At 46.7% G+C, this 19456-nt stretch overlaps 1 protein-coding gene across 10 annotated transcripts in view; it reads right to left on the minus strand.

Annotated features, from left to right (window-relative positions):
• Positions 1-15127: 15127 nt before the first annotated feature.
• The window catches only part of PRRC2B (proline rich coiled-coil 2B), a 229527-nt gene continuing 225198 nt past the window's right edge, over positions 15128-19456 (minus strand). For 9 of the 10 annotated variants that reach the window (XM_063936794.1, XM_063936788.1, XM_063936785.1 and 6 more), the window contains one exon: positions 15128-19446. In XM_063936794.1, coding sequence (XP_063792864.1) covers positions 19306-19446 — 141 coding nt within the window. In that variant the 3' untranslated portion in view covers positions 15128-19305. The remainder of the gene's footprint in view (positions 19447-19456) is intronic. The other variant, XM_063936792.1, reaches the window with a different exon arrangement.

Below are 19456 nucleotides of genomic sequence, written 5' to 3' on the forward strand. Positions count from 1 at the left end.
ACGAAGCCACGCCACTATGTATTTTTGCGCGCGCCTACGGCGCGCACTGCCCTTGTTTTGCATGCAGGGGTGGGGCTCCAATGCCGTTTCTTGCACACAGTGCTAAAATGTCTAGTTACGGCACTGTTGCTAGGTATCCACTTCCCTGAGCAGGTCCCCCCTCACCAGATCCTCTCCAGGGGTGAGGGGGTGGACTTGGATGGGATGGGATGGGGGGGGGGGGGCCCAAGCCATTTTGTCGCACATGTGCCCACCGCTCGCTAGTTCCGCCACTGATTTACTGTATATACTGTACAGTATATAGATATGTTTGTGTGTGTGTGTATATATAATATTATATACTGTATATGCTATTATATACTGTGGCAATGGGGCCACTGTGCTACAAAGGAGCCAGAGGTGTTTATCTGTTAAGCCCAGGAAAACCCAGCATTTGGAGGATAGGAAATGTGTGTCTTATCTGTTTCAGGACCTTATTCAGCATCAGTTGCAGTTTAGATAATTTAGCGCAAAACTTCAACTGCTTGCGATCGCATGCTGGGGGCCGCCCAGCATGCTAATGGCGACCATCAATGTGTTTGCAAATCATTTGCGATCGCATTGCTAAATAAGGGGAGCCCCTTGCCTCCGCAGCTTGACTGTGAAGGTAGTCGGGCCTCCACCATGTTTCCTGTCACAGCGGCCACGTGTGATGCCATGCAGCTACCCTGAACCCGCCCCCTTTTCCAACACCATGGCCCAGCAATGATGTCTTGCCTCCACCGGCCGTCCCACGATCACCTCTGCCTGTCAATCAGGCAGAGGTGTTCACAATAATGCAATGCGATCGTATTGGCCAGCCCACAAAGCTGTCAAGAGCTCCCATTTAAAGACAGTGTAGTATGAGTGTTGCTGTGTGAGCGCGGTATGGGTGCTGTGTGAGTGTAGTATGGGTGCCGCTGTGTGCGCCTAGTATGCGTGCCACTGTGTGTGACCGTAGGTTGGGGGCTGTGATACGTAGTATGGGTGCCGCTGTGTGTGAACATATTATGGGGGCTGTGTGATATAGTATGGGTGCCACTGTGTGAGCGTAGTATAGGTGCTGTGTGACATAGTATGTGTGCTGCTGTGCGAGCGTAGTATGGGTGCTGCTGTGTGAGGGGAGCTTTATGGGCGCTGTTAGGGTGGGTGGATGACTGTGCTAATGGGTGTTGGGAGGAGGGATTGATAATGAATTGGGGAGAGATGGGGTAATGGATGCACGGGGTATGGGGGGGGTGCTTGAGTAATGTGTTCTTGGACAGGGATATGTTTGCAGATACGGTGTAGGGGAAATTGGTTAATGGATGCTAGCAGGATGGGTGAAAGGTTTGCAGGTGATAAATGTGGGTTGTTAATGAGGGTGGAGGTGAATGGTCAAATTGGGGGTGATTCAATTGTGGGAGTTACCTTCCCTCTCAAGCTATTTAAATGTTTTGCCAATGGTTAGGCCATATTATGTTTATGTAAAACATTATTGCAGGTTCGATATTCCTGTCCATATTTATAGTATTGTACTGGAAGCAGAGAGAGGTTGCACTCCAGGTACTGGCACATTGTAGAGAAAATACTTGTCACCACGTGACACCTCATGTCACCAACAAGACACCATATGACACCCCATGTCACCACCAAGACACCATATGACACCTCATGTCTCTACCAAGTCATCACATGACACCCCATGTCACCAGCAAGACACCATATGACACCCCATGTCACCACCAAGACACCATATGACACCTCATGTCTCTACGAAGTCATCACATGACACCCCATGTCACCACCAAGACACCATATGATACCCTATGTCACCACCAAGACACCATATGATACCCCATGTCACCACCAAGACACCATATGATACCCCATGTCACCACCACCACATGATAGCTTTGTTGTGACGGATTGCCACAAATACACCAAGTGGCAGGATGGATGAGCGTGGCTACATCTGTATAATTCAAGTGTGAAGGGGGCAGGGCAATTGAAGGAAGGCACTTGCTACAACCCATGATGCAGGCCACACCCCCTGCGGCAGCACACAATTATAAATTTCAGCCCCAGGCCCATGTGAACCTTAATCTGGGACTGTAGGCGGCGACTATCTGACCGCAGGGCAGCAAAACACGCAGCCCAGCGATCAGATATGAATTAGGCCCTTAGACACAACCATAGAGGAGCATGCCAGGGAGGGTGTGCTGTGTTGCACACTTCACCTTCTTTACATTTTGGCAGCTTTTGACTGTACAGATAAGTTACAAACAAAACTGCTGACCTTACTGTATAATGCTGGTCCACTTTGATGGCTGTCACATTCTACTCAACTAAGACATAATGGGCGGTATGTAATGCCGCCAGAGCTGATGCTGGCCGAACGCTGACTTTTTTTTTTTTTTAAACGGGTAATCACTTATAAGGCAAAACCATGCCTTGTAAGTGATTGTCCCTTTAAAAAAATGTCAGAGTTTGGCCGGCATTCGGCGTTGCCACCGAACTTGGGCTGCGTAACATCCGGCCCAACATATCAACAGCACATAAAATAGATGTAGTTCTATGAAAATTATTACTTTATAAATAGGAAGACAGAGATATTGCATGGACTTGTCACAGATTAATAGTACACCATGGGGGTCATTCCGAGTTGTTCGCTCGCTAGCTGTATTTAGCAGCCTTGCAAACGCTATGCCGCCGCCCACTGGGAGTGTATTTCAGCTTAGCAGAAGTGCCAACGAAAGGATTGCAGAGCGGCTACAAAGTTTTTTTGTGCAGTTTTAGAGTATCTCAATACCTACTCGGCCCTTGCAATCACTTCAGACTATTCAGTTCCTGTTTTGACGTCACGAACACACCCTGTGTTCGCCCAGCCACGCCAGCGTTTTTTCGAACACTCTCTGAAAACGGTCAGACACCCAGAAACGCCCACTTCATGTCAATCCCTCTGCGGTCAGCAGTGCAACTGAAAAGCTTTGCTAGACCCTGTGTGAAACTACATCGGCCGTTGTAAAAGTACGTTGCGCGTGCGCATTGCGCCGCATACGCATAAGTGCAGTTTTTTTGCCTTAACGCTGCACAGCGAACGAATGCAGCTAGCGATCAACTCGGAATGACCCCCCACGTTACTAAGCATGCTGTGCATGTGTTACAGTTAATGGAACATTTGGAGAGTCTGTCACATGACTAGCCAGCCGGTGGTGCCGTATGGCCAGAAGTAAAACCTCAGGATGTTTTACTGAATGTAAAAATCTGGAGCCTGACTAGCAATAACTGTGTACAGCCTGACATGCCTTTGAAGCGTACTATAAATCATTACTGTATTTATCAGGTTAGCAGTTTCACACACACATAACTGTCTCACATAAACTGCTGCAGCTACCTAAATAGCCAGACAGAACTAGATGGGACCTTTCTGCAGGCTATGGAGGGGGCGGGGGTGAGGGAATGAGAGAGGAGCATGTGTGGAGGAGGGGCACAAATGGGGGCGAGGGGGATGCTGGAGCTTTGAAAGAGGAGCGTGTGTGGGGCAGGGGGAGCCAGGAATGGGGGCGAGGGGGATGCTGGAGCAGTGAGAGAGGAGCCTGTGCGTGGGAGGGGGTTTCGGGAGGTGCCACGAATGGGGGAGAGGGAGATGCTGGAGCAGTGATCGAGGAGCCTGTGCGGGGCAGGGGGAGCCAGGAATGGGGGTGAGGGGATCCTGGAGCAGTGATAAAGGAGCCTGTGCGGGGCAGGGGGAGCCAGGAATGGGGGCGAGGGGGATGCTGGAGCAGTGATAGAGGAGCCTGTGCGGGGCAGGGGGAGCCAGGAATGGGGGTGAGGGGGATGCTGGAGCATTGAAAGAGGAGCGTGTACGGGGCAGGGGGAGCCAGGAATGGGGGTGAGGGGGATGCTGGAGCATTGAAAGAGGAGCGTGTACGGGGCAGGGGGAGCCAGGAATGGGGGTGAGGGGGACGCTGGAGCAGTGAGATAGGAGCCTGTGCGTGGGAGGAGGGTCGGGAGGTGCCACAAATGGGGGTGAGGGAGATGCTGGAGCAGTGAGAGAGGAGCCTGTATGCGGGAGGGGGTCCCGGGAGGTGCCACGAATGGGGGAGAGGGGGATGCTGGAGCAGTGATAGAGGAGCATGTGCGGGGCAGGGGGGGGTCGGAAGGTGCTGCAAATGGGGGTGAGGGGGATGCTGGAGCAGTGAGAGGGGAGCCTGTGTGGGGGGCCAGGGAGTGCTGCGGTTGGGGAAACAAGCAACTCACCTCATCACTGTCAATATGGGCCGCGGCGCTGCTGCCTGGGTGTCGGGAACAGATGAGCGGACTGGATTCTGGAGAACCTCTGAGACTCTGCAGCAGGCAGGAACTGGGGGGGGGTTCCTTCTGCTCAGCTGCTGCGCCGGTAACACGGGTGACGGGAGGCAGCTGTTTGTCAGTGGCAGGTCCAGAGACAGTTGGAGCCGGCGCAAAGTATGGAATTCTGCACAGATGTCCTAGGCCATGGGTCTTCAACTTGTGGCCCCTCCAGCTGCTGTGAAACTACACATCCCAGCATGCCCTGCCACAGTTTTGCTACTATGGTATGATAAAACTGAGGCAGGGCATGCTGAGATGTGTAGTTCCACAGCAGCTGGAGGGCGGCAGGTTGAAGACCCATGCCCTACGCAATTGCCTATTGGCTAGGGTTGGCTCCGGGCAGAGCACACATGAGACGGACACTGCTGCCTAGCGCTGCCAGCTATTGTATATCAGCAGCAATGCGTCTGTTAGAGAGGGAGCCAGGTGCAACGCTACGGTTTTAAAATGTAGCTGGAAGTGCTGGTATCGGCCAATCCGGGGTGTATGTGGATGGTGCGCCCACAGCACAATGCACTGTGTGCTAAGCACCATATGCCCACACCTAGTTACGGCCCTGATAAGAACCACTTAGCCCATCTAGTCTGCCCTAAACACATGTACATGCACAGACTAGGGCTGATTTGTTTTACTGGGAGCCAATTAACCTACCAGTAGATTTTTGGAGTGAGGGAGGTAACCCACAAGAGCACGGGGAGAATACACAAACTCCACACAGTTAGGGCCCTATTGCAGCAGGTGCTGTATTATGTGCAGCCTTCCATAAATGGTCTGACAATGAATACCTATCTGTGTTATGCACAGGCAGGGATAACCTTGAAATCATCGAGTTTCTGTGTCTAGGTGGTAGGACTGGTGAACCATGGTATGCCCGGCCCTAGGCATAAGACTTGTGCGCATCCGAGTAACAAGTTCCTCAGGGAATTCTGTTCACTTTAACCCTCAACCTTAAGCAGAGATACCTTCTAAAGAGGACAATTGGAGCTGTTGCCTGTAACAACCAATCAGACACTGTTTACCGGTTCATAGAATGCACTAGATATATGATAACTAAAAGCTGATTGGTTGCTTTGTGCAATACATCCGCCTGTCCTCTTTAGAACGTTTGACAAATCTCCCCTAAGAGAGAACTTACTGGTATCCAGTGGTTGGCTGTCAACTTTTAGCCTGGAGGGCAAACGCAAGCATGTGGTTCAAGCTTTCCTACCAGTGCATCTTAACAGAAAAGCACATTTAAGATGTAAGTATTTTAGTGCTAGTAAAATTATAGTAAACTGTTCTGGAATGAGAAACCCCCATATTTAATGCCACCTTTCCCACTGTCATTGTTACTAGCACTGTGTATCTTGTGCTATTTTCTTTTCTGCATAAATTTTGAATATCTATATGATCATTAGAATTTTTTCAGGGTTAGCACAAACTGGAGGCAATCTAGTACGTACCTCCCAACATGAACCTCTCCAGGAGGAACAAAATGCTCTGCTCCTGGACTTTGGGGGTCATTCCGAGTTGTTCGCTCGTTGCTGATTTTCGCAATGGAGCGATTAAGGCGAAAATGCGCATGCACATGGTACGCAGTGCGCATGCGCTAAGTATTTTAGCACAAAACTTTGTAGATTTACTCACATCCGAACAAAGAATTTTCATCGTTGAAGTGATCGGAGTATGATTGACAGGAAATGGGTGTTTCTGGGCGGAAACTGACCGTTTTCTGGGAGTGTGCGGAAAAACGCAGGCGTGCCAGGATAAAACGCGGGAGTGTCTGGAGCAACAGGGGAGTGGCTGACCGAACACAGGGCGTGTTTGTGACGTCAAACCAGGAATGAAACGGGCTGAGCTGATCGCAATGTAGGAGTGAGTCTCGAGCTACTCAGAAACTGCTAAGAAATTTCTATTCGCAATTCTGCTAATCTTTCGTTTGCAATTCTGCTAAGATACACTCCCAGAGGGCTGCGGCCTAGCGTGTGCAATGCTGCTAAAATCTGCTAGCGAGCAAACAACTCGGAATGACCACCATTATGGGGTAAGTGTTCTTGTGTGAGTGCAGCCGGCAGTTGATGGCAATCATAAATTAAGAGGGAAGTCCAGGGGCAGAGAAAGGGTCATGTAGGGAGGTATGCTAGTATACTTCTGTATGCTTATCTTGAAGAGCAATAGGGCAATGGGTACATTAACACATAAATATCACCAAAATAAACGGGTTGGGTATGCGTGACCGGCAGTCAGACCACCGCCCACCACACAGCCGCTGGGATCCCGGCAGCGAGATGGCCAGCGGAGGTGGGCAAGCGTAACAAGCCCTTTGCGCTCATGCCCCCGCTGGCATATCGATGCCGGGATCCCGGCGTCGATATGGTGAGACCACCGGTCCCGCATTCCCAACCAGTTTATTTTGGTGATATTTATGTGCATACAGTGCATCCAGAATAATTAACAGCGCTTCACTTTTTCCACATTTTGTTATGTTACAGCCTTATTCCAAAATGGAATAAATAACTTTTTTCCCTCAAAATTCTACACGCAATACCCCATAATGAAGTGAAAATAGTTTTTTTTTTTAATTTTTTTGCAAACTTATTAAAAATAAAAAACTAAGAAATCACATGTACATAAGTATTCACAGCCTTAGCCATGAAGCTCAAAATTAAGCTCAGGTGCATCCTGTTTCCACTGATCATCCTTGAGATGTTCCTATAGCTTAATTGGAGTCCACCTGTGGTAAATTCATATGATTGAACATGATTTGGAAAAGCACACACCTGTCATATATATATATATATATATATATATATACACACACACACACACACACACACACATATATATATATATACATACATACATACACACACACACAGTATAAGGTCCCACACTTGACAGTGCATGTCCGAGCACAAACCAAGCATGAGTTGTCTGTAGACCTCCGAGACAGGATTGTCTCAAGGCACAAATCTGGGGAAGGGTACAGAAAAATATCTGCTGCTTTGAAGGTCCCAATGAGCACAGTGGCCTCCATCATCCGTAAATGTAAGAAGTTCGGAACCACCTGGACTCAACCTAGAGCTTGGAGTTTGCCAAAATGCACCTGAAGGACTCTCAGACCATGAGAAACATAATTCTCTGGTCTGATGAGACAAAGATTGAACTCTTTGGCATAAATTCCAGGCGTCATGTTTGGAGGAAATCAGGCACCGCTCATCGCCAGGCCAATACCATCCCTACAGTGAAGCATGCTGGTGGCAGCATCATGCTGTTGGGATGTTTTTCATTGGCAGGAACTGGGAGACTAGTCAGGAGTGGGAAAGATAAAGGCAGCAATGTACAGAGACATCCTGGATGAAAGCCTGCTCCAGAGCGCTCTTGACCTCAGACTGGGGCGACGGTTCATCTTTCAGCAGGACAACGACCCTAAGCACACAGCCAAGATATCAAAGGAGTGGTTTAAGGACAACTCTGTGAATGTCCTTGAGTGGCCCAGACATGAATCCGATTGAACATATCTGGAGAGATCTGAAAATGGCTGTGCGCCGACGCTTCCATCCAACCAGATGGAGCTTGAGAGGTGCTGCAAAGAGGAATGGGTGAAACTGCCCAAAAATAGGTGTGCCAAGCTTGTGGCATCATATTCAAAAAGACTTGAGGCTGTAATTGCTGCCAAAGGTGCATCAACAAAGTATTGAGCAAACGCTGTAAATACTTATGTACATGTGATTTCTTAGTTTTTTATTTTTAGAAATTAGCAGAAATCTAAAATCAGGATTTTGGTACTTACCGATAAATCCCTTTCTCCGATTCCACAGGGGCCACTGGAGTGCAGATACTGCCTACTACAGCCCCCATTGTATCTGCAGTCCAGTGGCCCGTAGTGGATTAAGGAGAAAAACTGTTTTCACATTGTCATTATGGGGTATTGTGTGCAGAATATTGAGGGGAAAAATTATTTATTCCAGTTTGGAATAAGGCTGTAACATAACAAAATGTGGAAAAAGTGAAGCGCTGTGAATACTTTACGGATGCACTGTATACAGTTTACTGTTTATATGTGCCCTCCAATCTGTGTTAAGTGCTCCACACATCCCCTCTTGTCTGTTAGATCTTTAATGCTCTCCCATCTCACCACCCATTTGTTGTGTACTGTGCTTCCCTTTGTCTGTGTACTCTTTGTTAGGCACCCATCTATCCCCCCTCCACCCCCATATTGAATGGTTTATTCCATTCTAATCCCACCAAATGCAGCATATATACAAGTACTTAAACCACTATGAAATGACACTACAGTGTTAAGGCCCCCAATACATCTGTGTCGTTTTCCCAATGTAACCGGAACCTCTGATCCACCGCCATCGATGATCCGTCTAAGAACTGGGGAGATTCTTCATGGTAAAAATCACCAATTTGCCGACCCGGACCATTTTCAATCAGGAGTGGCAAATAGAATGTTTTCAATTTAATGAATATTTGCAATTCCCAGACCCAAGCGATCGGGAAATTGCAACAATCCAGATCTATGGGGCCTTTAGAGAAAGGATTATGAGGACTTTTGCTAAAATTAAATGTATCTAAGCATTCAGTAACATGATACAGAAGAAATAGAATTCAGGGAAAGTGGAAATTTCCTTCAACTTTTGATGCCATGCACTACTCCCAAAATATGTAACTAATCTTTTCTTACAATTATTTTCAATACAAATAAGATGCTGCACATTAGAGAATATGTATTCTTAACCCCACACCATAGACGTATGCTGGTCTCCAGGAGCTGGCCACCCATAATCCAGCCCTGTATAGAGTGATTCTATAAATGTGAGCAGGTCCTGGGGACCTCTTCTACTTCATCCAGACCAGCTACAGCGAGATTCATTTCTACACGAGGACCTTCCTCGGTTGATTTTAACACCGTAGTTTTTGAGAAAGAGCGTTTGAAAGCTTATCTTTTTGCCAAAGAAGATGGCAAATATCTTACAGACATGTAGATGGGAATAAAGCATTAAAATAAGAATTTACTTACCGATAATTCTATTTCTCGGAGTCCGTAGTGGATGCTGGGGTTCCTGAAAGGACCATGGGGAATAGCGGCTCCGCAGGAGACAGGGCACAAAAAGTAAAGCTTTTCCAGATCAGGTGGTGTGCACTGGCTCCTCCCCCTATGACCCTCCTCCAGACTCCAGCTAGGTACTGTGCCCGGACGAGCGTACACAATAAGGGAGGATTTTGAATCCCGGGTAAGACTCATACCAGCCACACCAATCACACCGTACAACTTGTGATCTAAACCCAGTTAACAGTATGATAACAAAAGGAGCCTCTGAAAGACGGCTTCCTACAACAATAACCCGATTTTTGTAACAATAACTATGTACAAGTATTGCAGAATAATCCGCACTTGGGATGGGCGCCCAGCATCCACTACGGACTCCGAGAAATAGAATTATCGGTAAGTAAATTCTTATTTTCTCTATCGTCCTAGTGGATGCTGGGGTTCCTGAAAGGACCATGGGGATTATACCAAAGCTCCCAAACGGGCGGGAGAGTGCGGATGACTCTGCAGCACCGAATGAGAGAACTCCAGGTCCTCTTTTGCCAGGGTATCAAATTTGTAAATTTTTACAAACGTGTTCTCCCCCGACCACGTAGCTGCTCGGCAGAGTTGTAATGCCGAGACCCCTCGGGCAGCCGCCCAAGATGAGCCCACCTTCCTTGTGGAATGGGCATTTACATATTTTTTGCTGTGGCAAGCCTGCCACAGAATGTGCAAGCTGAATTGTACTACAAATCCAACGAGCAATAGTCTGCTTAGAAGCAGGAGCACCCAGCTTGTTGGGTGCATACAGGATAAACAGCAAGTCAGATTTCCTGACTCCAGCCGACCTGGAAACTATATTTTCAGGGCCCTGACAACATCCAGCAACTTGGAGTCCTCCAAGTCCCTAGTAGCCGCAGGCACCACAATAAGCTGGTTCAGGTGAAACGCTGACACCACCTTAGGGAGAAACTGGGGACGAGTCCACAGCTTTGCTCTGTCCGAATGGACAATCAGATATGGCTTTGTGAGATAAAGCCGCCAATTCTGACACTCGCCTGGCCGAGGCCAGGACCAACAGCATGGTCACTTTCCATGTGAGATATATCAAATCCACAGATTTGAGTTGTTTAAAACAATGTGATTTTAGGAATCCCAAACTACGTTGAGATCGCCCAGTGCCACTGGAGACATCAAAAAGGGGTTGTATATGCAGTACTCCCTTAACAACTTCTGGACTTCAGGAACTGAAGCCAATTTCTTTCTGGAAGAAAATCGACCGGTCGAAATTTGAACCTTAATGGACCCCAATTTGAGACCCATATACACTCCTGCTTGCAGGAAATGTAGGAATTAACCTAGTTGAAATTCTTCCGTGGAGCCTTCCTGGCCTCACACCATGGAACATATTTTCACCTAAGCGGTGATAATGTTGTGCGGTCACCTCCTTCCTGGCTCTGACCAGGGTAGGGATGACCTCTTCCGGAATGCCTTTTTCCCTTAGGATCCGGCGTTCACCCGCCCTGGCGTCAACGCAGCTGCGGTAAGTCATGGAACAGACATGATTCTTGCTGAATCAAGATCCTTTCTAGTATCTCTTGAAGTTCCGGGTACCACGTTCTTCTTGGCCCAAACCGGAACCACGAGTATAGTTCTTACTCCTCTCCTTCCTATCATTCTCCATACACTGGGTATGAAAGGCAGAGGAGGGAACACATACACCGACTGGTACACCCACGGTGTTACCAGAGCGTCCCAGCTATTGCCTGAGGGTCTCTAGACCTGGCGCTTCATGTGGGACGCCATCATAACCACCTTTGGTCTTTCCCAACGGTTTACAAACATGTGGAAACTTCCAGATGAAGTTCCCACTTTTCCGGGTGGAATTCATTTATGCTGAGGAAATCTTCCTAGTTGTCCACTCCCGGAATGAACACTGCTGACAGTGTTATCACATGATCTTTCGCCCAGCGAAGAATCCTTGCTGTCATTGCCCTCCTGCTTCTTGTGCCGCCCCGTCTGTTTACGTGGGCGACTGCCATGATGATGTCCTACTGGATCAGCACCGGTTGACTTTGAAGCAGAGGTCTTCCTAGGCTCAGAGCATCGTAAATTGCCCTTAGCTCCAGTATATTCATGTGGAGAGAAATCTCCAGACTTGACCACACTTCCTTGGAAATTTCTTCCTTGTGTGACTGTTCCCCAGCCTCTCAGGCTGGCATCCGTGGTCACCAGAACACAGTCCTGAATGCTGAATGTGCTGCCCTCTAGAAGATGAGCACTCTGCAGCCCCCACAGAAGAGACACCCTTGTCCTTGGAGACAGGGTTATCCGCTGATGCATCTGAAGATGCGATCCGGACCATTCGTCCAGCAAATCCCCCTGAAAAGTTTTTGCGTGAGATCTGCCGAATGGAATCGCTTCGTAAGAAGCCACCATTTTCCCCAGGACTCCTGTGCATTGATGCACTGATACTTGGCCTGGATTTAGGAGGTTTCTGACTAGGTCGGATAACTCCCTGGCTTTCCCCTCCAGGAGAAATACCTCTTTCTGGACTATGCCCAGAATCATTCCTAGGGACAGCAGACGTATCATCGGAAAACAGCTGCGATTTTTGGAATATTTAGAATCCACTCGTGCTGTCGTAGAACTACTTTAGATAGTTCTTTTCCGACCTCCAACTGTTCTCTGGAAACTTGTCCCTTTCAGGATATCGTCCAAGTAAGGGATAATTTAGATGCCTTTCTTCTTTTAAGAATCATCTTTTCGGCCATTACCTTGGTAAAGGCCCCGGGGTGCCGTGGATAATTCAACGGCAGCGTCTGAAACTGATATTGACAGTTCTGTATCACGAACCAGAGGTACCCTTGTTGAGAAGGGCAAATTTGGACATGGAGGTAATCCTTGATGTCCAGGGACACCATATAGTCCCCTTTTTTCCGGTTCTCTATCACTGCTCTGAGTGACTCCATCTTGATTTGAACCTTTTTATGTAAGTGTTCAAAGATTTCAGATTTAGACTATGTCTCACCAAGCCGTCTGGCTTCAGTACCACAATATAGTGTGGAGGACTAATACCCTTTTCCTTGTTGTAGGAGGGGTACTTTGATTATCACCTGCTGGAAATACAGCTTGTGAATTTTTTCCCAATACTGCCTCCTTGTCGGAGGGAGCCGTTGGTAAAGCAGGCTTCAGGAACCTGCGAGGAAAAAATGTCTCGACTCTCCAATCTGTACCCCTGGGATAATACTTGTATGATCTAGGGGTCAACTTGCGAGTGATCCCACTGCGCGCTGAGACTCTTGAGACTACCCCCCCACTGGTGGAGGGCTTCTTTTCCTGGGAAGGGGCTGCCTGCTGCAGTCTACTTCCCTTTCCTCTATGTCTGGGCAGATATGACTGGCTTTTTGCCCGCTTGCCCACATGGGAACGGAAGGATTGAGGCTGAAAAGACAGTGTCTTTTTCTGCTGAGATGTAACTTGGGGTAAAAAGGTTGGATTTCCCAGCTGTGGCCGTGGCCCCCAGGTCCGACGGACCGACCCCAAATAACTCCTTCCCTTTATACGGCAATACTTCCATGTGCCGTATGGGATCTGTATCACCTGACCACTGTCGTGTCCATGACATCTTCTGGGAGATATGGACAACGCACTTATCTTGATGCCAGAGTGCAAATATCCCTCTGTGCATCTCGCATACATATATATAGAATGCATCCTATTAAATGCTCTATATCAATAAAATATTTTTAGTCAGGGAATTCGACCAAGCCAACCCAGCACTGCATCTCCAGGCTGATGGCGATCGCTGGTCGCAGTATAACCACCGTCTGTGTGTATATACTTTTTAGGATATTTTTCCAGCTGCCTATCAGCTGGCTCCTTGAGGGCGGCCGTATTTGGAGACGGTAACGCCACTTGATAAGCGTGTGAGCGCCTTATCCACCCTAATGGGTGTTTCCCAACGCGCCCTAACTTCTGGCGGGAAAAGGTATAACGCCAATATTTGCTATCGGGGTAAACCCACGCATCATCACACACTTCATTTTATTTTATCTGATTCAGGAAAAACTACAGGTAGTTTTTTCACTTCCACATAATACCCTTTTTTGTGGTACTTGTAGTATCAGAAATATGTAACAGCTCCTTCATTGCCCTTAACGTGTGGCCCTAATGAGGAATACGTTTGTTTATTCACCGTCGACACTGGATTCAGTGTCCGTGTCTGTGTCTGTGTCGACCGACTGAGGTAAATGGGCGTTTTTTATAAAAAACCCCTGACGGTGTTTCTGAGACGCCTGGACCGTTACTAATTGTTTGTCGGCCGTCTCATGTCGTCAACCGACCTTGCAGCGTGTTGACATTCTCACGTAATTCCCTAAATAAGCCATCCATTCCGGTGTCGACTCCCTAGAGAGTGACATCACCATTACAGGCAATTTCTCCGCCTCCTCCAGCATCGTCCTCATACATGTCGACACACACGTACCGACACACAGCACACACACCTGGAATGCTCTGACAGAGGACAGGACCCCACTAGCCCTTTGGAGAGACAGAGGGAGAGTTTGCCAGCACACACCAAAAAACGCTATAATTACATAGGGACAACCTTATATAAGTGTTTCTCCCTAATAGCATCTTTATATATATATTTATATCGCCAATTTGTGCCCCCCCTCTCTGTTTAAACCCTTTTTCTGTAGTGCAGTGCAGGGGAGAGCCTGGGAGCCTTCTCTCCAGTCTTTCTGTGAGAGAAAAAATGGCGCTGTGTGCTGAGGAGATAGGCCCCGCCCCTTTTACGGCGGGCTCGTCTCCCGCTCTTTAGTGAAGTTTGGCAGGGGTTAAATATCTCCATATAGCCTCTGGGGGCTATATGTGAGGTATTTTTAGCCAGTATATAGGTTTACATTTGCCTCCCAGGGCGCCCCCCCCCAGCGCCCTGCACCCTCAGTGACAGCGTGTGAAGTGTGCTGAGAGGAAAATGGCGCACAGCTGCAGTGCTGTGCGCTACCTTTAGAAGACTGTCAGAGTCTTCAGCCGCCGATTCTGGACCTCTTCTAACTTCAGCATCTGCAAGGGGGCCGGCGGCGCGGCTCCGGTGACCATCCAGGCTGTACCTGTGATCGTCCCTCTGGAGCTAATGTCCAGTAGCCAAGAAGCCAATCCATCCTGCACGCAGGTGAGTTCACTTCTTCTCCCCTCAGTCCCTCGTTGCAGTGATCCTGTTGCCAGCAGGACTCACTGTAAAATAAAAAACCTAAGCTAAACTTTCTCTAAGCAGCTCTTTAGGAGAGCCACCTAGATTGCACCCTTCTCGGCCGGGCACAAAAATCTAACTGGAGTCTGGAAAAGGGTCATAGGGGGAGGAGCCAGTGCACACCACCTGATCTGGAAAAGCTTTACTTTTTGTGCCGTCTCCTGCGGAGCCGCTATTCCCCATGGTCCTTTCAGGAACCCCAGCATCCACTAGGACGATAGAGAAATATACATTTACCATGGTTTCTATTCCAATATTAAACTAATGAGCATTTATTTGTAGAAGACAGGTTCTCCTTAAAACAAAGGTCCAAGGGTCATGAGCGCCAAAACAGTTATATTTTGATGCCTTGAAACAGTCACAACAGTAGCACACCAGGGCCACTAAAAATTCCTCAAACTGAATGATATCAAGAGACACTGCTGGAAGCACAGAAGATAGAAAGGTTGATTCTGGGACATTTGTCCCGCTGTAAAAATCACACAAACCAAGTATTTGAGAAAAGCATATTTTGCTTTATTTTCTTTTATTTTTTTTAACATTTTTTTTATTATTTAAATGAGAATTCTTCCAGATAAGAGCTAGTACAATCACATAGTTTAAGGAGGGCAAAGAGGAGATAAAATTAAGTGGAACTGGAAAACATGTAGGGTGGTTGGGAAATGGGTGGTGTTAATCTTTGACACCAAGCTGGGTGAAAGCAGTGAGGTGTTTTTTTTTTTTCTTTTTGGGTCACTTAAAAAGATTTATCTTAATAGCTTTTTAAAAAAATATAAAACACTTGGTATCTATTACCTCACCATCTTAAGACTCTAAAGGATTATTCAGTCTGTTGATAGAGTAACTGTTATGCGTGCAGGTTGCAAGGCTGATCCCCACCCCCCTGGCATAGAAGAATCCATTCAATGTTTGCAGTTTTCTATAGAAGTACGATATGTGACTGCAGCACATCATTCATGATTGTAAACTGTACCCAGTCACCTACACAGCGAGCGAAGCCTAGATCCAGCCTATGAAATCACTCAGAACTAGTGACATCAGAGGCGTGTCATGTGCGTGCACAGGGATAAGCACTGGCTTCCTAGTGGAATCTATACCATATTTGTATCGCTGCCTGCACTTGTTGGGTGACATTTTACACGTCAGAAAGCGCTGCTCATATGTTCAGGAGACATTTGCCATTACCCAAGTACTCAAAGTCTAAGTAATTAATCTTGGTTCAGCAGCAAAAGTCCAGTGAGGAGGAGATATATACAAATACATAGCACAGAGTAACTTCAAGCGAGGTAAAGCTGGTTCAAATAGTAATCCGTTTGCTACTACTTTACACACTGTACACTGCATATATACACAACCAGACTAAGATCCCTATATAGCGCTATGGAGTTGGGCCAAGGGGAAATCGGGCAGGAAACTCTGAAATCCCTCTGCCGCACTGAGGAGACAGACGGGGCGCAAGCGGCTTTGGAAGTCAGATGGACGAAGTAAAAAAGCAGCAGCAGTTTACGGAATGGGAGCAGCCAAATATGTATGTTCCGGCATGTAGGGATTCTACATTGCAATAAAAATCTAGCCCACACACACCACTGGATTATAGACGAAGAGGTCTGCTAAGATGTCCAGACATATCTATAAAGGATTCAGAGGCAGGGATCCCTTACTAGCAGAGGGGCCACTGCTAGAATGCCTACATCCCTAGAATACAAACCAGATGATGAGAGGTGTTTTCCCCCCATATTTCACTTTGTAATAGACTTTAAATCTATTTAATAAAATGTGTATGAGATGCATATAGATGGACATTACAAAGCGCGTGAGAGGGTTATGTGCTTTTAACATGGCGGAATGCATACAGATGGGTTTTAAGGCATTTAAACACACATCGCCTTTGTCCACAGCATGGAGAATGTGGACAAATGAAAGTCACAATATATGTCCACCTTCACTTTACTTAAAACAGGTGACCCACATCTCTGCTCTGTTCCCAGTAAGTACCGTACATACACCACACACAGCCTTCTGCAACAGAGACACTGAGGCTAAGGCCAGCTGTACACAGACATCAATGTGATTACAAGGTAAAGAAGATGTAAACAAAATGATAAACATTAGATGGGGCTATAGTCTAACTAGAGCAGAGGGCTGGCCAACTTGTGGCTCTCCAGCTGTTGTGAAACTACAAGTCCCAGCATGCCCGGCCAGTTTTGCTATTAGCGGATGCTAAAACTGTGGCAGGGCAAGCTGGGATAGGAGGTTTCACAACATCTGGAGAGCCACAGGTTGGCTAGGCCTGAACGAGAGAAAGGTGGACATATCCTTTAATGTTTTGGATCTAGGGAGCAGAAGTATAAATAAGATGGTCAATGCTGTAAATGCATCAAGCGTTTTATGTAAGTGCTACATAGTAATAAAGCAATGCATTGAGCGGTATCCTATTAGCCGGCTAAAGGTCTCTCCAGGCCTATCCTATTAGCCCCGATAACCCGGCGCAAGACGCGCCCGATGTTTTACCACAGCTAATAGTATACCGCTTATTGTGTGATATCAGTCCTTAATATGTACAGGGTTTTCTTTTGTGAGGCAGATTTGAAAACGTGTGAGCAGATCAGTAGGGAGCTTACATCTACTTTTCTTTTACACCTAGACTTACTGTACATGATCAGATACATGTAAATACACCACAGCGTTTCAGTACAACAGCAATATGCAAACTACCAGAAACTCTGTGGCTGATGTCAGAGGTGCACAGCAGCCATCTTCAGTGGGTGGAGTAATGCTCAGCCATCATTATCTAGGAATTGGTAGAAATACAGCAGAACTGGCAGCTTTTAACAGGGCCCTGCTGGCAGGGCTTGCTTGGAATCATCTGTTCACTAAAGCTGGAGATACATGTACCCGATAGCTGCTTTTTTCTTTTCTTGGCGGGGGCTGGGGTGGTAAGCAGCCCTGAAGTCCGGAGATACCATAGGTGTGGCATATATAGTCGTACAGGGACCCTCAGGCATATGAAGCAATTGGCATCAAGGTTCCATCAGAACACAGTGTGCTAATATAACAGCGGTTATCCGGGAGGGAAGTCTTGCACATTATTGCTTCCACCACGCACAGGTGCAAGTAAAACTGAATGATGTTTTCCTCCCATGACTGTCAGAAATGTGCGCAGCGGAATCCCTGCACTTAACTGAACCTCCACCTTTACATGGAGGACAGAGACTTGTAGGAGTTTATGAACAGCAGCTACATCACATTATAATTAAAATAAAAACCCGTTCCAGCATACAGTATTACAAAAATAAGGGCTCTGACATACAATCATGCAGTTGGCAACTGGATTAACCAACAGGCCAACCTAGGCCTAGGGTGTGGAACTGCTAAGGGGCCAGGAAAGGAACTTTAAAACTAGACATTGTTTTGTGGCTGCTGCCAATGAATTATTGACTCTAAACCTCTGTTTATACCATGAAATAAAATCCTGATTTCTATTAAACTCTTGCTGAATGTCTCAGACAGCTAAAACTTGCAACAACCACTTAACAGGAGCTAGAGTTCACCTAAAATAACCAGAGCATATGAAGACTGAGTACATGGAGGGCAGAAAATTGCTGATGCACCAAGATGTGGTTTTAAGAATCTACCTGTTTGCTCAGCTGGCATATGATCTACATAACTGCAGACAAGCCAAACATCTCCAAGGACTGTCCTCGCCACGCTGATGCTTCTGACATGTAAAGAGGCTCGGAATTAAAAAAGTTTTTTTAAATCTAGGTAAAGTGATCCAAGCAGAAAAAAAACAATAACAAATAATATTTATAAATTAGTTCCCAACCTGACCCAAGCATGAGGCCACATTGGACAGAACTAGATATCCACAGCAGGAACGGAGGGTGAATATTCAATTGAGTTTGTATGATACATAGTCGATCTATAGCTTATTTTCTATGAAGATGTATTAGAACTAAAACATTTGATGGCAGAGAAAACCTCACTGAGCAGACCTTTGTTAAAGGTTTACAAAGTTCTATTCTAGCAAAAGCTGTCATTCATGCGCTGCAGCCTTCTATACCTACACAAAAGATCTTCCAAGAATCGGTTGGACAGACCTAAAAGTGAATACAAGAGGGTTAAAAAAGAAAGAAAGAAAAAAAAAAAAAAAAAAAAGAATAAAAAAAAAAAGGTATCACGCACAATGCGCTATAGGGCAATAAAATAATCTCTGCAGACTTGTAAACTACAATTGCATTAAATATATATATATATGAAAAATAAAATAAAAAAAAGAGATTAGGGAACAGAGTCATTTAAAACCTTATTTAAAGTAACAACTGATGCAAATCCGCTGCTCTGCGTCAGAGAATGGAAACGGGGACATAAGACAACAACAAATCACAGACTGTATGGCCGCATGATGAGGGATGGTGGGGAAGGGGGACTGGGACAGCAATGGTAAAGGCTCAAGATGCTCCTGTTTAAACAAAGGAGTCCATTCAGCAAGAAATCTAAGGAGGTGGATACAGGTAGTTTTTCAAACTGTTCAGAGGGTTTACTGTCCGCTTGTCCATGTGACTGGAGGTAACGTAGGAGGCTCTCAAATAAGGAAGAATCCAAAGGAGGAGGAAATGTAGGTGGTTGGTAGGCGTGAAGAACTAGTTGGTATTTACAGAGGGGACGCTTCTTAGGCTGCACTTTCCTCAATTTTCGCCGTTGAAGGCTTGATGGCTCCTGTCCGAACTGACTTCATCTGACTTACAGTGGGCTGCTCAGAAACTTGGGGGGATCCCAGGCTGCATTTGTTATCTTCAGTCCTTTGTTTTACCTATTTAAAA

This window comes from Pseudophryne corroboree, chromosome 8, assembly GCF_028390025.1.
Source record: "Pseudophryne corroboree isolate aPseCor3 chromosome 8, aPseCor3.hap2, whole genome shotgun sequence".
NCBI lineage: Eukaryota > Metazoa > Chordata > Amphibia > Anura > Myobatrachidae > Pseudophryne > Pseudophryne corroboree.